At 43.9% G+C, this 12,363-nt stretch overlaps 2 protein-coding genes across 5 annotated transcripts in view; one reads left to right on the plus strand and one right to left on the minus strand.

Moving 5' to 3' along the window:
• Window positions 1-1,683: 1,683 nt before the first annotated feature.
• RPA3 (replication protein A3) lies at window positions 1,684-6,493 on the minus strand. 2 transcript variants are annotated; one of them, XM_037383117.1, is made up of 4 exons: window positions 6,371-6,493; window positions 5,977-6,051; window positions 2,733-2,841; window positions 1,684-2,243 (listed from the first exon to the last, which is right to left on the minus strand). In XM_037383117.1, exons 1-4 carry the CDS (start codon window positions 6,467-6,469, stop codon window positions 2,161-2,163), a joined length of 366 nt encoding a protein of 121 aa, XP_037239014.1. In that variant the 5' UTR covers window positions 6,470-6,493; the 3' UTR covers window positions 1,684-2,160. The 2 variants fall into 2 exon arrangements, with proteins under 2 accessions (XP_037239014.1, XP_037239015.1); XM_037383118.1 differs by lacking the exon at window positions 1,684-2,243 and adding an exon at window positions 2,250-2,536.
• Window positions 6,494-6,519: 26 nt separating this feature from the next.
• The window catches only part of UMAD1 (UBAP1-MVB12-associated (UMA) domain containing 1), an 81,936-nt gene continuing 76,092 nt past the window's right edge, over window positions 6,520-12,363 (plus strand). Inside the window, exon 1 of one of the 3 annotated variants that reach the window (XM_037383113.1) lies at window positions 6,520-6,612. The gene's annotated coding sequence lies outside the window, so the exon portion shown is untranslated. Of the gene's footprint in view, window positions 6,676-12,363 lie in introns of all 3 variants that reach the window. The other 2 variants (XM_037383116.1, XM_037383114.1) reach the window with 2 other exon arrangements.

Below are 12,363 nucleotides of genomic sequence, written 5' to 3' on the forward strand. Positions count from 1 at the left end.
GACAGCATCCCCGACGCAAATGTTAGGAAGGGTGCTCCAAACACTCCCTTAGCAAGGGTAGGGAAAAAGATGCCGGGTCCCAGAAGTCAGTCACAAGCACAGTGGGAGCAGTAGGCTCTCTGTCCTGACCCAAATGACAGGAACTTCTCCCAGTCAGCCCCAATTCATCATTCACTTCGTTGCCCCCTTTCCCAGGTTGCAGCCCTTCACCACCCTCGGGTCCTCCCAAGGAAGCCACCTACTCCTATTCACAGCTTCCACTACTGGCCCTGCTGCTGGCCCTAGTTTTGGTGATATCCCTCTCTGGTGTTTATGATATAGTTGCCCTGGTGACTCCCCTTCCGTCAGTGACCCATAAAGCCACTATTTTCCATCCTATTATCTATGAGGTCTGACAGTTTCTCATACCTTCATCTTGTTAGTGCAGTCCTAGCTGATGGTTGGCAGACCCCATGGTTATTCCTTTCCCTTGGGTACATGGAACTGCTGGCAGTTCCCTACATGGCTGTCCTGGTAAATGCATATATGACCTGAGCATTACTTTAATAGTGCCTTGCATTGCTGTCTTGTTAGTATAGCCACATAGCCATAGTCAGGGTAGGCCGTTTATTCACCAACAGTAGTCTGTAGAGAAGCAGATGAATGAAAAGCAAATCTTGAAAACTCCTGGTTGTGTACTGCTTGCTAGGCATGTACCCAAGGGAAAGAAAAAAAAATTACAAAAACCATAAAACAGTTGTCTCTGTGTGGGCAGGTAAAGTGCTATAGCCATCTACTTACTATTTTATTATTCCTGAATAGTTCTGGTAACTAACTGTACATCATATTTTACAGGTTATATATACATGCACAAAATACCAAGTTTCTAAAGTAGAATAGTACAAAAGACTTAAATGCTAGGAAAACATGCTTGCAGTTATTAAGAATGATCTTTTGATTCCACTGAGGACTAAAATACAGGGTGATAGCAGTACAGGAGGGAGCATGGCACCATGCCACATGGACCTCTCAGCCATTGGCTACTTCATAAGCCCTCCTTCTTCCCAGTAACAGTAACTTGGTCAATTGCCCAAGTAGAGGGGAAAATAACAGATCAACTGTTAACTTGATCATTCACCCAGTTTGTAGTAACTTTACTAAATCTTTAAAACATTAATTCCTTGACTAACAATGGAGATGTCTGTAAATAAACACAAAGCTAGCAATCTCAAGGCGCTAAATCTAGCTATTAAACCTGAAACCTACTTGTATGAAAGGTTACTAAACATGGCTAAGGTTTTATTTAATAAATAAAACATTTCCAAGTATTTTAATTCAGAGAATATTTCCAAAGCTAGATTTTACTTTGTGTTACCCAAGAAATATAAGAATTCTGCTATGTACTGTAAGTAGCCTGGATAGTAACAAAACTGGGAACTGTGTATAAGTTCACACAGTTAAAGTCATGGTGAGAAGTAAGCTCAATCCCGGTACTTCTGCTTAGGCTCCCATCAAAAATGAAGGCAGTGATGGAAGTCAACCATGTTTGAAATCCCCAAGCCTAACTGGACATCTGCCAAACATTTAACATCAGTGCAAAAGGCAATTACCTTGTACTCCACTTTGTTAAAATCATCTGTGTCGGGTCAAATAGAAAGGAGTCACCATCTGTCCCTGAAAATAGCACTCTTAATACACAAATAGTTAAATGTAGTCAGATCTTTTTTATTGGGGAAGAGACCATTGTCAAGATGCAAAATACAATACACACACACCCCTTCAGTAAGTTTGTATCAAAGGAAATACAATAAAAAAATCTTTACATTAAAACCCCACCAAGTATCTTCAGTGTGAGTTTCCTATAAAGTGTCCTAGAACCTCTAGCAACAACAAAAAGATGCCTACAAAACTTCAGTTTCTATCAAATCCAATCCTGCAAGAGAACACTCCTCATGGATGCAAAATGGTTAAACATATACAGACACCGAGAGCCACAGAAGTGTTCTCCTTCTTGCTAAGTACATTTTCAAAGAAAACATTCTTCACTGGCAATACATGGCACATGTAACAGCATCTTTTCAGTAATTTGTTGTAAATAAATGCAACTGTTATCATGCTGCCAGGCAAGAAAGCTACAGTACTGTTGCACTCTCTGAGGCCCTAAATATATGTTAAGAAAAATCAAGTGTTCTTCCCAGTACCAAATGGGAAGTATTCAGGGAATTCATGGATAATTTTTAGTGCTTCATTGTAGAGTTCCATATCTGAAAGAGGGCAAAGATAATGGTTAATGACGCATACACTAAACTCCCCACAAGCAAATGACACCACTGAAGCACTGCTTATTTTAAAGCAGTACAGCTGAGTGTTTCCAGTCTCCCTCATCTTCCTCCAGAAAGCAAGCAAAGAGGTTGTTGCTGCCTTATGAAAAGATGGGGATTACTTTGAGCTGTACAATCACACAAGGTCCAGTGAGGGCAAGAACCATGCAGCCAGGAGAGGAAGTACAATCAGACCGTGGCAATTATCTAGACTGGCTCCAGCTTCAAGTCAGTTCCTACAGTTTGAAAGTAAAACGGTGTATTTTGTACAGAATTTTCCCCCTGACGCTCTCCTCTACTTTCTACTCCACATTCAGCAGCCTGAAGAAAGACCTTGTCCACAAGAAAATATAATTAAGCTCCCCCTTCTTACTTACTGAAGAAGAGTTCAGAACTCAAAATGAATTTGTTGTAAGATACATTCTTACTTACCAAACGGACTTTTGTCTTCTCTGAACTGGACATAGGATGCACACATGATGGTTGCCTGATTTGTTACTCTTCCCACTACTTCAATAACTCCCGAGATCTCTTCGTCTAGCTGGAAAACATACCAAATATGCAATTGTTATCACTAAATTAGCTGCTGTCTCTACTGCACAGCACCTAAGCTAAGAACTCTCCACAAGTATTTTAACTGTGTCATTTAATCTAGGACACAGAACAGAGGATTTTAATGCACTGCATTCAAACTTGAGTAAATTGCAGAACCCCCTAAGAGCAAAGGGGGGTATCACACATGCCGTAAAGCAGTTCCAGTATTCCACATTCAGGAGGTATAACTGGAAATTATTTCTTAAGTAATCTGTCAGTAAGTGTTACTGTCAATGTCTTTGTATTCTGAACAAGCCTCTGACCAAGTAAGGAAGAGAGCTAAAAATTTTATCTTACTCCAAAACCATACAGCATGAACATATTCTCTTTCTTTTTTGAGGATACTAATTTTAAAGAGTGTGGTACTATTTCAGTAATGTTTTTCCAGTATCTAAATCTTAGTTTAAACTTTCTAGTAAGTCTCCTGGAACACAGCAATAGAATCCCTCCCCTCCCCTCTGAATAATTTTGGGTTCTCTGTTGAATGGAAGAACTACACACGCACACAAACAAAAGAACCTATTAAAGGGGAAAAAAAAAAAAAAAAAAGTAGAAAGCATTTTAATTAGCAAATCTAGGTTCCTCCACTGACATTAGGCAAACCAAAGAAATCACATGAACCTGGCATGTTTTTTCTGCACACGCTAGTTTCTCCTACAGCAGTGGAACACAGACTGTGAAGTGCCCAACATTGCAGCTATGCGTTTATGAAATTCAACCATATGTTCTGTTATGGAAAGTTGTGGAATCATTGGTCAGATGCTGACATCTTAAGTTTTAACAATCCAAGGCAGGAAATCTTTTCATGAACTCAAGAAAGCATTAAGAGACAGGCAGAACTTGTAATAAAGACATTTTCTTGCAGTCTGAAGATTAAGTCAGCAAGCTTCACATTTGTAAGGCAAAACGCTGCCAGATCAAACTGCATTTTTCATCACTAGGGAGAGGCTCCTGTCTGGAAAGTCAGAAAGTACCATGCACAATTACTTCATGTGGAAATGGCAAGATTTCTCAGCGTTTAAGAACTTATTCAGCCAAAATGCTAAAAAGACTACTGTGGTAGTTTGACCCTGGCTGAATGCCAGGTGCCCACCAAAGCTGCTCTGTCACTGCCCCCTCAGCCAGACAGGGGAGAGAAAATACAACAAATGGCTCGTGGGTCAAGATAAGGACAGTGAGATCACTCAGCAATGACTGTCACGGGCAAAACAGACTTGACTCAGGGAAATTAATTTATTACCGATAAAATGAGAGAAAACACCTTCCCCTCACCCCTCCCTTCTTCCCAGACTTCACTTAAGGCCTCAATTTCTCTGCCTCCTCCCCCTGAACAGCACAAGGGAATGGGGGTTATGATCAGTTCATCACATGTTCCTGCCACTCCTTCCTCCTCACACTCTTGCCCTGCTCCACCACAGGGCTCCTCTCACAGGAGACAGCTTTCCACAAACTTCTCCAACATGAGTCCTTCCATGGGCTGTAGCTCTTCACAAACTGCTCCAGCATGGGTCCCTTCCACAGGGCGCAGTTCTTCAGGAATAGATTGCTCCAGCATGGGTCCCTTGTGGGGTCACAAATCCTGCCAGCAAACCTGCTCCAGTGTGGGCTTCCCATGAGCCACAGCCTCCTTTGGGCATCCACCTGCTCCAGTGTGGGGTCCTCCCTGGGCTGCAGCTGGAGATTTGCTCCACCATGGACCTCCCTGGGCTGCAGGGGCACGGCCTGCCTCACCGTGGGCTTCACCAGGGGCTGCAGGGGAATCTCTGTGGCACCTCCTCCCCCACCTTCTGCTCTGGCCTTCACATCTGCAGAGCTGTTGCTCTCACATAGTCTCACTCCTCTCTTCCGCTGGTGCAAATTTCCCCCTCCCCTTCTTAAATGTATTAACCCAGAGGTGTAACCACTGTTGCTGATTAGCTCAGCCTTGACCAGTGGTGGGTCTGTCTTGGAGCTGGCTGGCATCGGGTCCACTGGACATGGGGGAAGCTTCTGGCATCTTCTCACAGAAGCCACCACTGTATCCTCCCCACTATCACAACCTTGCCATGCTAACCCACTACAACTATACATATGTTCAGTTAAACTAGCACGTTCACCATCACAACAAGAATAATCCTTTACAACATTTGCTAGAGGGGAAAAAAATAGTTCAAGACAAAAGAGAATGCCAGTGTTAATTCTTTTAGTGGTACATGATGACAAAAGAAGTAATATTTTTGTGTAGTAGTTGTAAGTACCTCATACACATTGCATTCATTGCTTGATTTTTTATTTTTTTAAGGAAGAATGCTTCAAGCTAACTGTGAAGTTTACTGGAATGCTACAAGTGTTCTAAGAGGACACAGAAATGTCAACTCAAAAAACTTGACAATTCTATATTCTTGTGGGTTTTGGATTACCTTCACAGAATATTGTTAGGTATATAAAGGCAGTAATAAAAAGGGAGGAAAAGGTGAAATTAAAATAAAGCTAATACATGTAGCATAATATATTACACTGTAAACAACAAATAGAGTAAGACAAAGTAGCCAGACAGGGATGTATCTGGCAAGGAACGAGTTCCCTCTCTTAGCACCGGGTAAAAACTGATGTAGACCAAGTCAGTTCATGAATATGAAGACTGCAAGTTAGCTGGAAGATGGAAGATGCAGAGACAATAAAACGGGTGGAAAAGGGAGAAATCAGAGTTGTTTTTTTACTTCAGGACTAAAAATTCAGTACATGTGAGGCAGGGGTCCTCAAACTACGGCCCGTGGGCTGGATATGGGTCCTCAATCTGGCCCCAGGTATTTACAGACCCCCCCCGCCGGGGGCTGGGGGGGGAAACCAAGCAGCCGCAGATGACTGCCTGCCACTGCATCCGCGCGCCGGCCCCCTGGTTAAAAAGTGTGAGGACCCCTGGTGTAAGGGATGCACAGGTTTCAGATGGGACAAAACCTCAGGAAAAGACACAGATGTGCTTTTTTCCGGACTAAAAACGCAATACGTGCAAGGCACTCACAGGTTTCCGACGGCACAAAACCTCTGGTATTCACAAGAGACGAGACAACATCAAGTATTTCCAAAGTATTCCTTAACTTACAGGCTCGCTCAACTCCACAGTTGCATGTTTTCCTTTTCCATCCGAAAGCACGAAAAGCTTCCCAGTAGGATGAATCTACAAAAGACGTTAAGCCCGTGAGCTCAGAAGGCAAGCGTTACAGGTTTAGCCGCCTCAACCACAACTGCGCAACGGGCCTTTCTTCCAAAGATCCGCTACAGCCGCTTCCCAACCCGCCCCCGGGCCTAACTGGAGCCGCCGGCTTCCCTCCGGCCAAGCCGCCACAGGCCGCACCTGGCAAGGCCCCAGCCCCACAGGGCTCCCACACTGGGCTCCAGCCCAAAGCTTCACCCCGGGGCAAGGCCCCGCTACCCGCCCTGAGACCCCGCGGCGCCACCCAAAAGGCAGCGACCGACCGCCGAAGCAGCTCACGGACCTTCTCGACGCGGCCCACGAAGCAGACGGGCTTCCCGATGTGCTGCGCCAGGTGGCTGGTGGCGATGCGCGGCCGCGGCACCTCATGGATGTCCTCCATGGCGGCACGGTTTCCCGCCCTTTGCGGAAGAGGAGGGGGGAGGTGGGGGTGGGGAGCACCGTTACCTCAGGCAACGGGGAGTGCGGAGGGCGCCGGGGCGGGACTTCCCCGTCGCCTGACGCGACCCGGAAGCGGAGGCGGAGGTCGGTGAGCAGTGACGGTGGCGGCGGCGGCGGCGGGCGGCCGGGCCGGTGGGTGACGCCGGGGTGGGTGTCGCTGCTGCCGCGGCGGGGAGGCCGCCGCGGCCCTTCTCCTTCCAGCCCTATGCTATCATTTAATCCTTTTCTCTTAAATCATCCTGCACTGTTCTCCCCTAACGCCTGTCTTCCCTCTTCCTTTACATACTGCCTCCCCTCAGGTTACCGCTGCCCCAGCCAGGCATCCCCCATCACCTGTCTGTTAACCCGTTTTTACTGCCCGTAGTTGATACTCGAAACGTTGCTGCCATACCCACGTATTTCCATAGGCACAGTTATAAACCGGGGGAGGAGCGGCTGGAGATCAGCCCTGCGGAGAGGAATCTGGGGGTGCTGGTTGACAGCGGGGTCAATGTCAGCCAAGGGGGCAGCCTGCATCCTGGGGGGCGTCAAACACAGTGCAACCAGCCGGGCAAAAGAGGTGACTTGTCCTGCTGTGCTCAGTGTTGGTGCGGCCTCACCTGAGTGCTGCGGGCAGTTCTGGGGCCCACCACTGAAGAAGGATGTTAAGGTACTCGAATGTGTCCAGAGGAGGGCAACAAAGCTGGTGAAATGGCTGGAAGGAGCAGCTAAGGGCTTTGGGTTTGTCTGGTTTGGAGGAGGCTGAGGGGTGACCTCATCACCCTCTACACCTTCCTGAGGAGGGGAAGGGGAGAGGGGGTGCTGATCCCTTCTCCCTGGTACCCACTGACAGGACATGTGGGAATGGTTCTGAGCTGCACCAGGGGAGCTTCATACTTGACTGGCTGGACGTTAGGGAATGGTCCTGAGCTGCACCAGGGGAGGTTCATACTTGACTGGCTGGACGTTAGGAAGCATTTCTTTACTGAGAGGGTGATCAAACACTGGAACAGGCTTCCTAGAGACATGGTTGGTGCCCTGCGCCTCTCTGTATTTAAGAGGCATTTGGACAAAGCCCTTAATAACGTGCTTTAGCTTTTGGTCAGCCCTGAAGTGGTCAGGCAGTTGGACTAGATGATTGTTGTAGGTCCCTTCCTACCAAACTGTTCTGTTCTATTAATTTTCATTTCACCAATGAAGAGCTTATGGTCGATTGCCAGGGTTAAAGCGACTGATTGACATCAGACAGAGCTATCACCTGGACATAGCACTCTCACCACATGTTTTGCCTTTTTCCATGTGTTTTCCCCAAGTGTCCCTTCCATGGAGAGGTTCCTCCCAGTTGCCCTTGTGTCAAAGGCAGCTAATGGTGTCCTGGGCTGCATTCAACATAGCGTTGCCAGCAGATTGAGGGAAGTGATCCTTCCCCACTACTCAGCGCTGGTGAGGCCACGTCTGGAGTGCTGGGTCTAAGTTGTGGGTACGAAAGGGATGTGGACATACTGGAGAGAGTCCAGTGAAGAGCCTCAACCACGATGAAGAAACTGGAACATCTTACATATGAGGAAAAGCTGAGAGAGCTGGGACTGTTTGGCCTAGAGAAGAGAAGGCTCAGACAGCTGTTACTAATTCATATAAATACCTGAGAGGAAGGTGCAAAAAGGATGGGGCTAGGCTCTTCAGTGGAGCCCAGTGACAGGACCAGAGGCACAAACTAAAACACAGGAGGTTCCCTTTGAACATCAGGGAATGCTTTTTTCGCTGTGAGAGTGACTAAGCACTGGCACAGGTTTCCCAGAGAGGCTGTGAAGACTCCATCCTTGGAGACAGTCAAAAGCTGCCTGGATGTGGTCCTGGGCAACCAGCTCTAGGTGGCCCTGCTTAAGCAGGGGGTTGGACAAGATGACCTCCAGAGGTCATTTCCAACCTCAGCCGTTCTGTGGTTCTATTTTCTTTTTGTTTCCAGGACTGACGTATCGGGAAATATTTGAGAAAATCTAACTGCTGCAGCTTAAAAGGGTGATCCCAACACCACCTATGTGCTGGCTTCTCTTCTAAACAGCAGTGGGTTAGTTCAGCTTGCTAAGCAACAAAGAGTGTTTTTTGATAGTTGGCTGGGTTACTGTTGTGACGGCTTGGCATCCTGAACCAGTGTGCCAAGGAAGCAAGCTACCGACATGAGGCCAGGCAGGGGAGTGCGGTGCGGCTATATCTTCGATAGGATGTAGCTGGTTGTCATCTCCTCAGTGTCACTATGCCTCACCGTTTCAGTAGTTTATTTGCAGGATAATATCATTATCATCTTAGTCTATCTTCAGAGATTCTAAAGGAAAGATCTCAAATGTAACAGTTGGAGCAAGGTGCAGGGGGCTGCAGCAAAGTGGCTCTTCTAGGGCTATTTGCCACATTTCAAGGGTCAGCTGCTAGAAAAACAAGTTGTAGAAGTTCTTACAAATATGTGTCTGTATTGTGCTTAGCAGCTTTTGAAGGATTACAGTTACAAAAGAACTGTTTGCAGGGAAAGAATTAGGTTTCAACCTATTGGATATTGTATCTAAAAAACACCTAGCTTTCTGTTTAGCGTGTTTTATCTTCTTCAGGGTTTTGACTATTACTTCACTCCTATACTTCCTACTTTCACCTGTACTTTCATTGCCCAACTTGATTGTGGTTGATTTTTTTCATGATTCAGCATCTTTGAGTGGTTTTGTGCTATGGTAATTTGGGTTGCATAGTTCTTGGTATTTCTGCTTCCTTTAAATTTTTTGGAAATTTTAAAATTCAATATTCACAATTTATGTAAACAAAGAAGTCTTTGTTAGTGTTTTGTTATATATCCCTTTTTTTGTATTCCTGTTTCTCTTGATACTTACTTTCTTCTGTTTTCAAGAAGCACAGACTTGGGAATATGACTAATATTAACGCCAGATAAAAGAAATTACATGGGTTTTTTTTCTTCTTCACATAGTAACTTACATTAGGCCAAAAGCTTTTGAATTGTTCTTTTTGTGTCACCGAGAAATCTTTTTGACATGCATGTTCTTGACTCTTAAATTGGTTGGGTTTGTGTCATAAGCAGGGCTGTACAAGGCTGTAACCATCTTGCTCTTTTTCTGATTACTACTTGATTGGTGAATCACAGCGGATGCTAATACGGATAAGAAAATTCCTCTGATGCTCTGTTTTCTCCTTCCATAGGTGATATATCTTAAACTGCTAGATATGAAATTGTTCTCATGCTTTCTTTAATGTTAGTTTTGTATCTCGTTCTGACCTCATTTGATCATTTATGTGATTACTGGCAGTGCCACTGCAATTCTACTTTGCTGTGTTCCTGGGCATCCTCTCTTTATCTTAGTCTGCATCTTTGGTGTTTTTAATATTAAGTTACATTTCTTCTCCTGTCACTTGTGAACATGCAGGAAAAAGCTGAAAAGTAATGCTAAATATGCTAGGATCTTCATTGAATAGAAAATTTTTATTGGATTTAATGTATTGGTTTGGCTCAAAGGTCACCCATACTTCTTGTCAAAGGAGACTGACAAAATGCAGGAGGAATAAATTAACCCCTTTGTGCAGCTCTGTAACTCATCTTTGTCCAGTCCCATGTATGTTCTTAGAGCCTCACAGAAAGATAAAATATTGTTTGCAGCCTCACAGAATTGTTGTAGTTCACAGTTTATTACTTGCTGATGACTGAAGCGGTGCCAAAAGCATTATTCTTAACTATCAGCGATTGAGATTGGAGAAAGAAAAAATTGTGTTCACTTTTTGGCGAGGGGGGAAACATGAGGAGAAGGGAATTGCATATTCCTACCAAGGGAGATTTTTATCTTTAGGCAGTGAATTCAATTTCAGGTCTCCTATAGAAATAAAATTAATCCCATCTGGAAGGGAAAAGTGCTGTGCTATATAGGAGAAAATACTGCAGGAACATGGTGCTATCTCTGAATGGCGGGTATTTTTCATGTGATTTTATGCTGACAGCTTTAAAAAAAAACAACGACCACAACTAAGTGCTTTTTTCTCTAGTGTCTGTGACCATGCATCCAGGTCCACAAACTTCAAATTTAATTTTTACTCTGAAATTAAACTTGTGCTGAAACTGGTTTTTCTCAGCTTTCCTTAACTGAAACCTCATCTTATCTACAAGTAGTAAAACTCCAGCCTGATTCTGCAAGTACTTAAACTGTGTTCTTATCTTCATGAGCACAAGTGTTTCCATTCAGCCTTGTGTTTCTTTGTTGGACAGGGGCTTTGTTCTGTTTTTAACATGTATTTCAAGAAATTTAGTGGCTGCATTTCCCCTTGCTGGAGAGATTTATGTTTACTTTTGAAGTCCCACAGTTGATAAAATTCTTAAGAGAGCAAATATCACTAATGTCCCAGCGTTGCCTGTCTACAGCTTTTGCTTTACCTATGCCATAATGTATACAGCTGTACTGTATGTTTCCATGCCCTGCTTCTATTTTGTTAATCACTCTGTTACTTAGTTTAAACTTAATACTGTGTTCAACAATGGTACTGAAATACCGTAAGTACTAGTTGGTGAGCTTCTTCCTCTGCATCGGTTATGCAGGCCTGAAATCTACAAGCACAGGTTTTGTTTTTAAGTGGTGAGAAGGAAACGGCCTCACTAAGCACATTAGTCTTTTTATTGTGGGGACACTTTACCATCTCCCCAGCATTCACAATCACAAAATATAATATATGCTGTTTTCTTAAGTGGTTGTAAAAGCCTAAGAGCTTGAGACCTGAGCTTAGGGGATACTTTTGTTAGCTTTGTTTTTCTGCTTCAAGCAAAAGGATGTGTGGCGTTCCTTTTTGTTTTGTTTTCTGTTTGAGAAATACTGCTGACAGTAGAATTAAGTTAAAGCTACTTCAGAAACTGAAAACTACAAACTAAAGATCAACCCTCATATATGTAGATAAGGTGAATTTTGTGGGTTTTAGAAAAAAATGGGATACTCAGGTTGCCTTCTGTCAATGAAAGGAAAAAAAATCTAGTATGTGACGGTGCTTGTAACATTAATTTGGCTAAATCAAGTTGTACTGATTGTTAATTTACTCTGAATTGAAATGCCTGTTGTCCTTTAGGTAGAGATGTTTAGGTATGTTAAATATGCAGGATTTAAAAGGTGACAAATGTGTGGTTTCCTATACAACTCTTGTATGCCATGTATATACTGACTAAGATGCTTTTCTTTGTGCAAGAAAGAAGGGAAGGGGAACACTGTGATAGAGCTGAAAACTGCACAATAATGCAGATCTCAAAGAGAAAAAAATGTGATTGGAGCAACTGCAGCTCTGGCACCTGAAGTGGCTGTCTGGAATCTGAGCCTTACCAAAGCTATCTGTAAGATTTTATACATCAAGTTGATTTTGCTTCTTCGTGCACACTTAGGATGAAGGTAAAACGGCATTTTAAACTGTTCCACAACTGCCTTTCTCCTTCATACATCATTGGAGCAGAAACCTGACTCTTGAGCATTACAGCACAGGTTTTTACCACTTGAGCTATGGGACTGACAACCCTAATTGGTAGCAGGAGAAGAGTTATTCCCTGAGGGCTGAAAAAGGAATATGCTGCTGGCGCCATGTGTTGAGCCTGGGTGTGGGGGAAGGTAAGGAATAAATGAGATAATTAGGAGTTTCTACTGTGTAATCTCCATGGAACTGGAAATGTCAGTATTTATGTGGTAAGGTAGGAAAACAAGCAAAAAATAATGAAGTGCAGATAAATAACTTTTTTTTTTTTTAATTACTGCATACTCGGGATTGGATGGTTTGTTCTGTTCTTGTGTACATCAGTGTAGTTTATTTGCTTGCTAGAAATTGTACTGCGTCAGTATAAGC

The sequence above is a fragment of the Falco rusticolus genome, chromosome 4 (genome assembly GCF_015220075.1).
Source record: "Falco rusticolus isolate bFalRus1 chromosome 4, bFalRus1.pri, whole genome shotgun sequence".
NCBI lineage: Eukaryota > Metazoa > Chordata > Aves > Falconiformes > Falconidae > Falco > Falco rusticolus.

Bases quoted from the DNA above. Each gene is read 5' to 3' on its own strand.
- RPA3 (XM_037383117.1), bottom strand. From the start codon at position 6,469: ATGGAGGACATCCATGAGGTGCCGCGGCCGCGCATCGCCACCAGCCAC. The intron at 2,842-5,976 runs GTAAGTTAAGGA...TATGTTTTCCAG, and splicing joins CTGTGGAGTTGAGCGAGCCT to CTAGACGAAGAGATCTCGGG. The intron at 2,244-2,732 runs GTAAGTAAGAAT...GCCCTCTTTCAG, and splicing joins AGAAGACAAAAGTCCGTTTG to ATATGGAACTCTACAATGAA.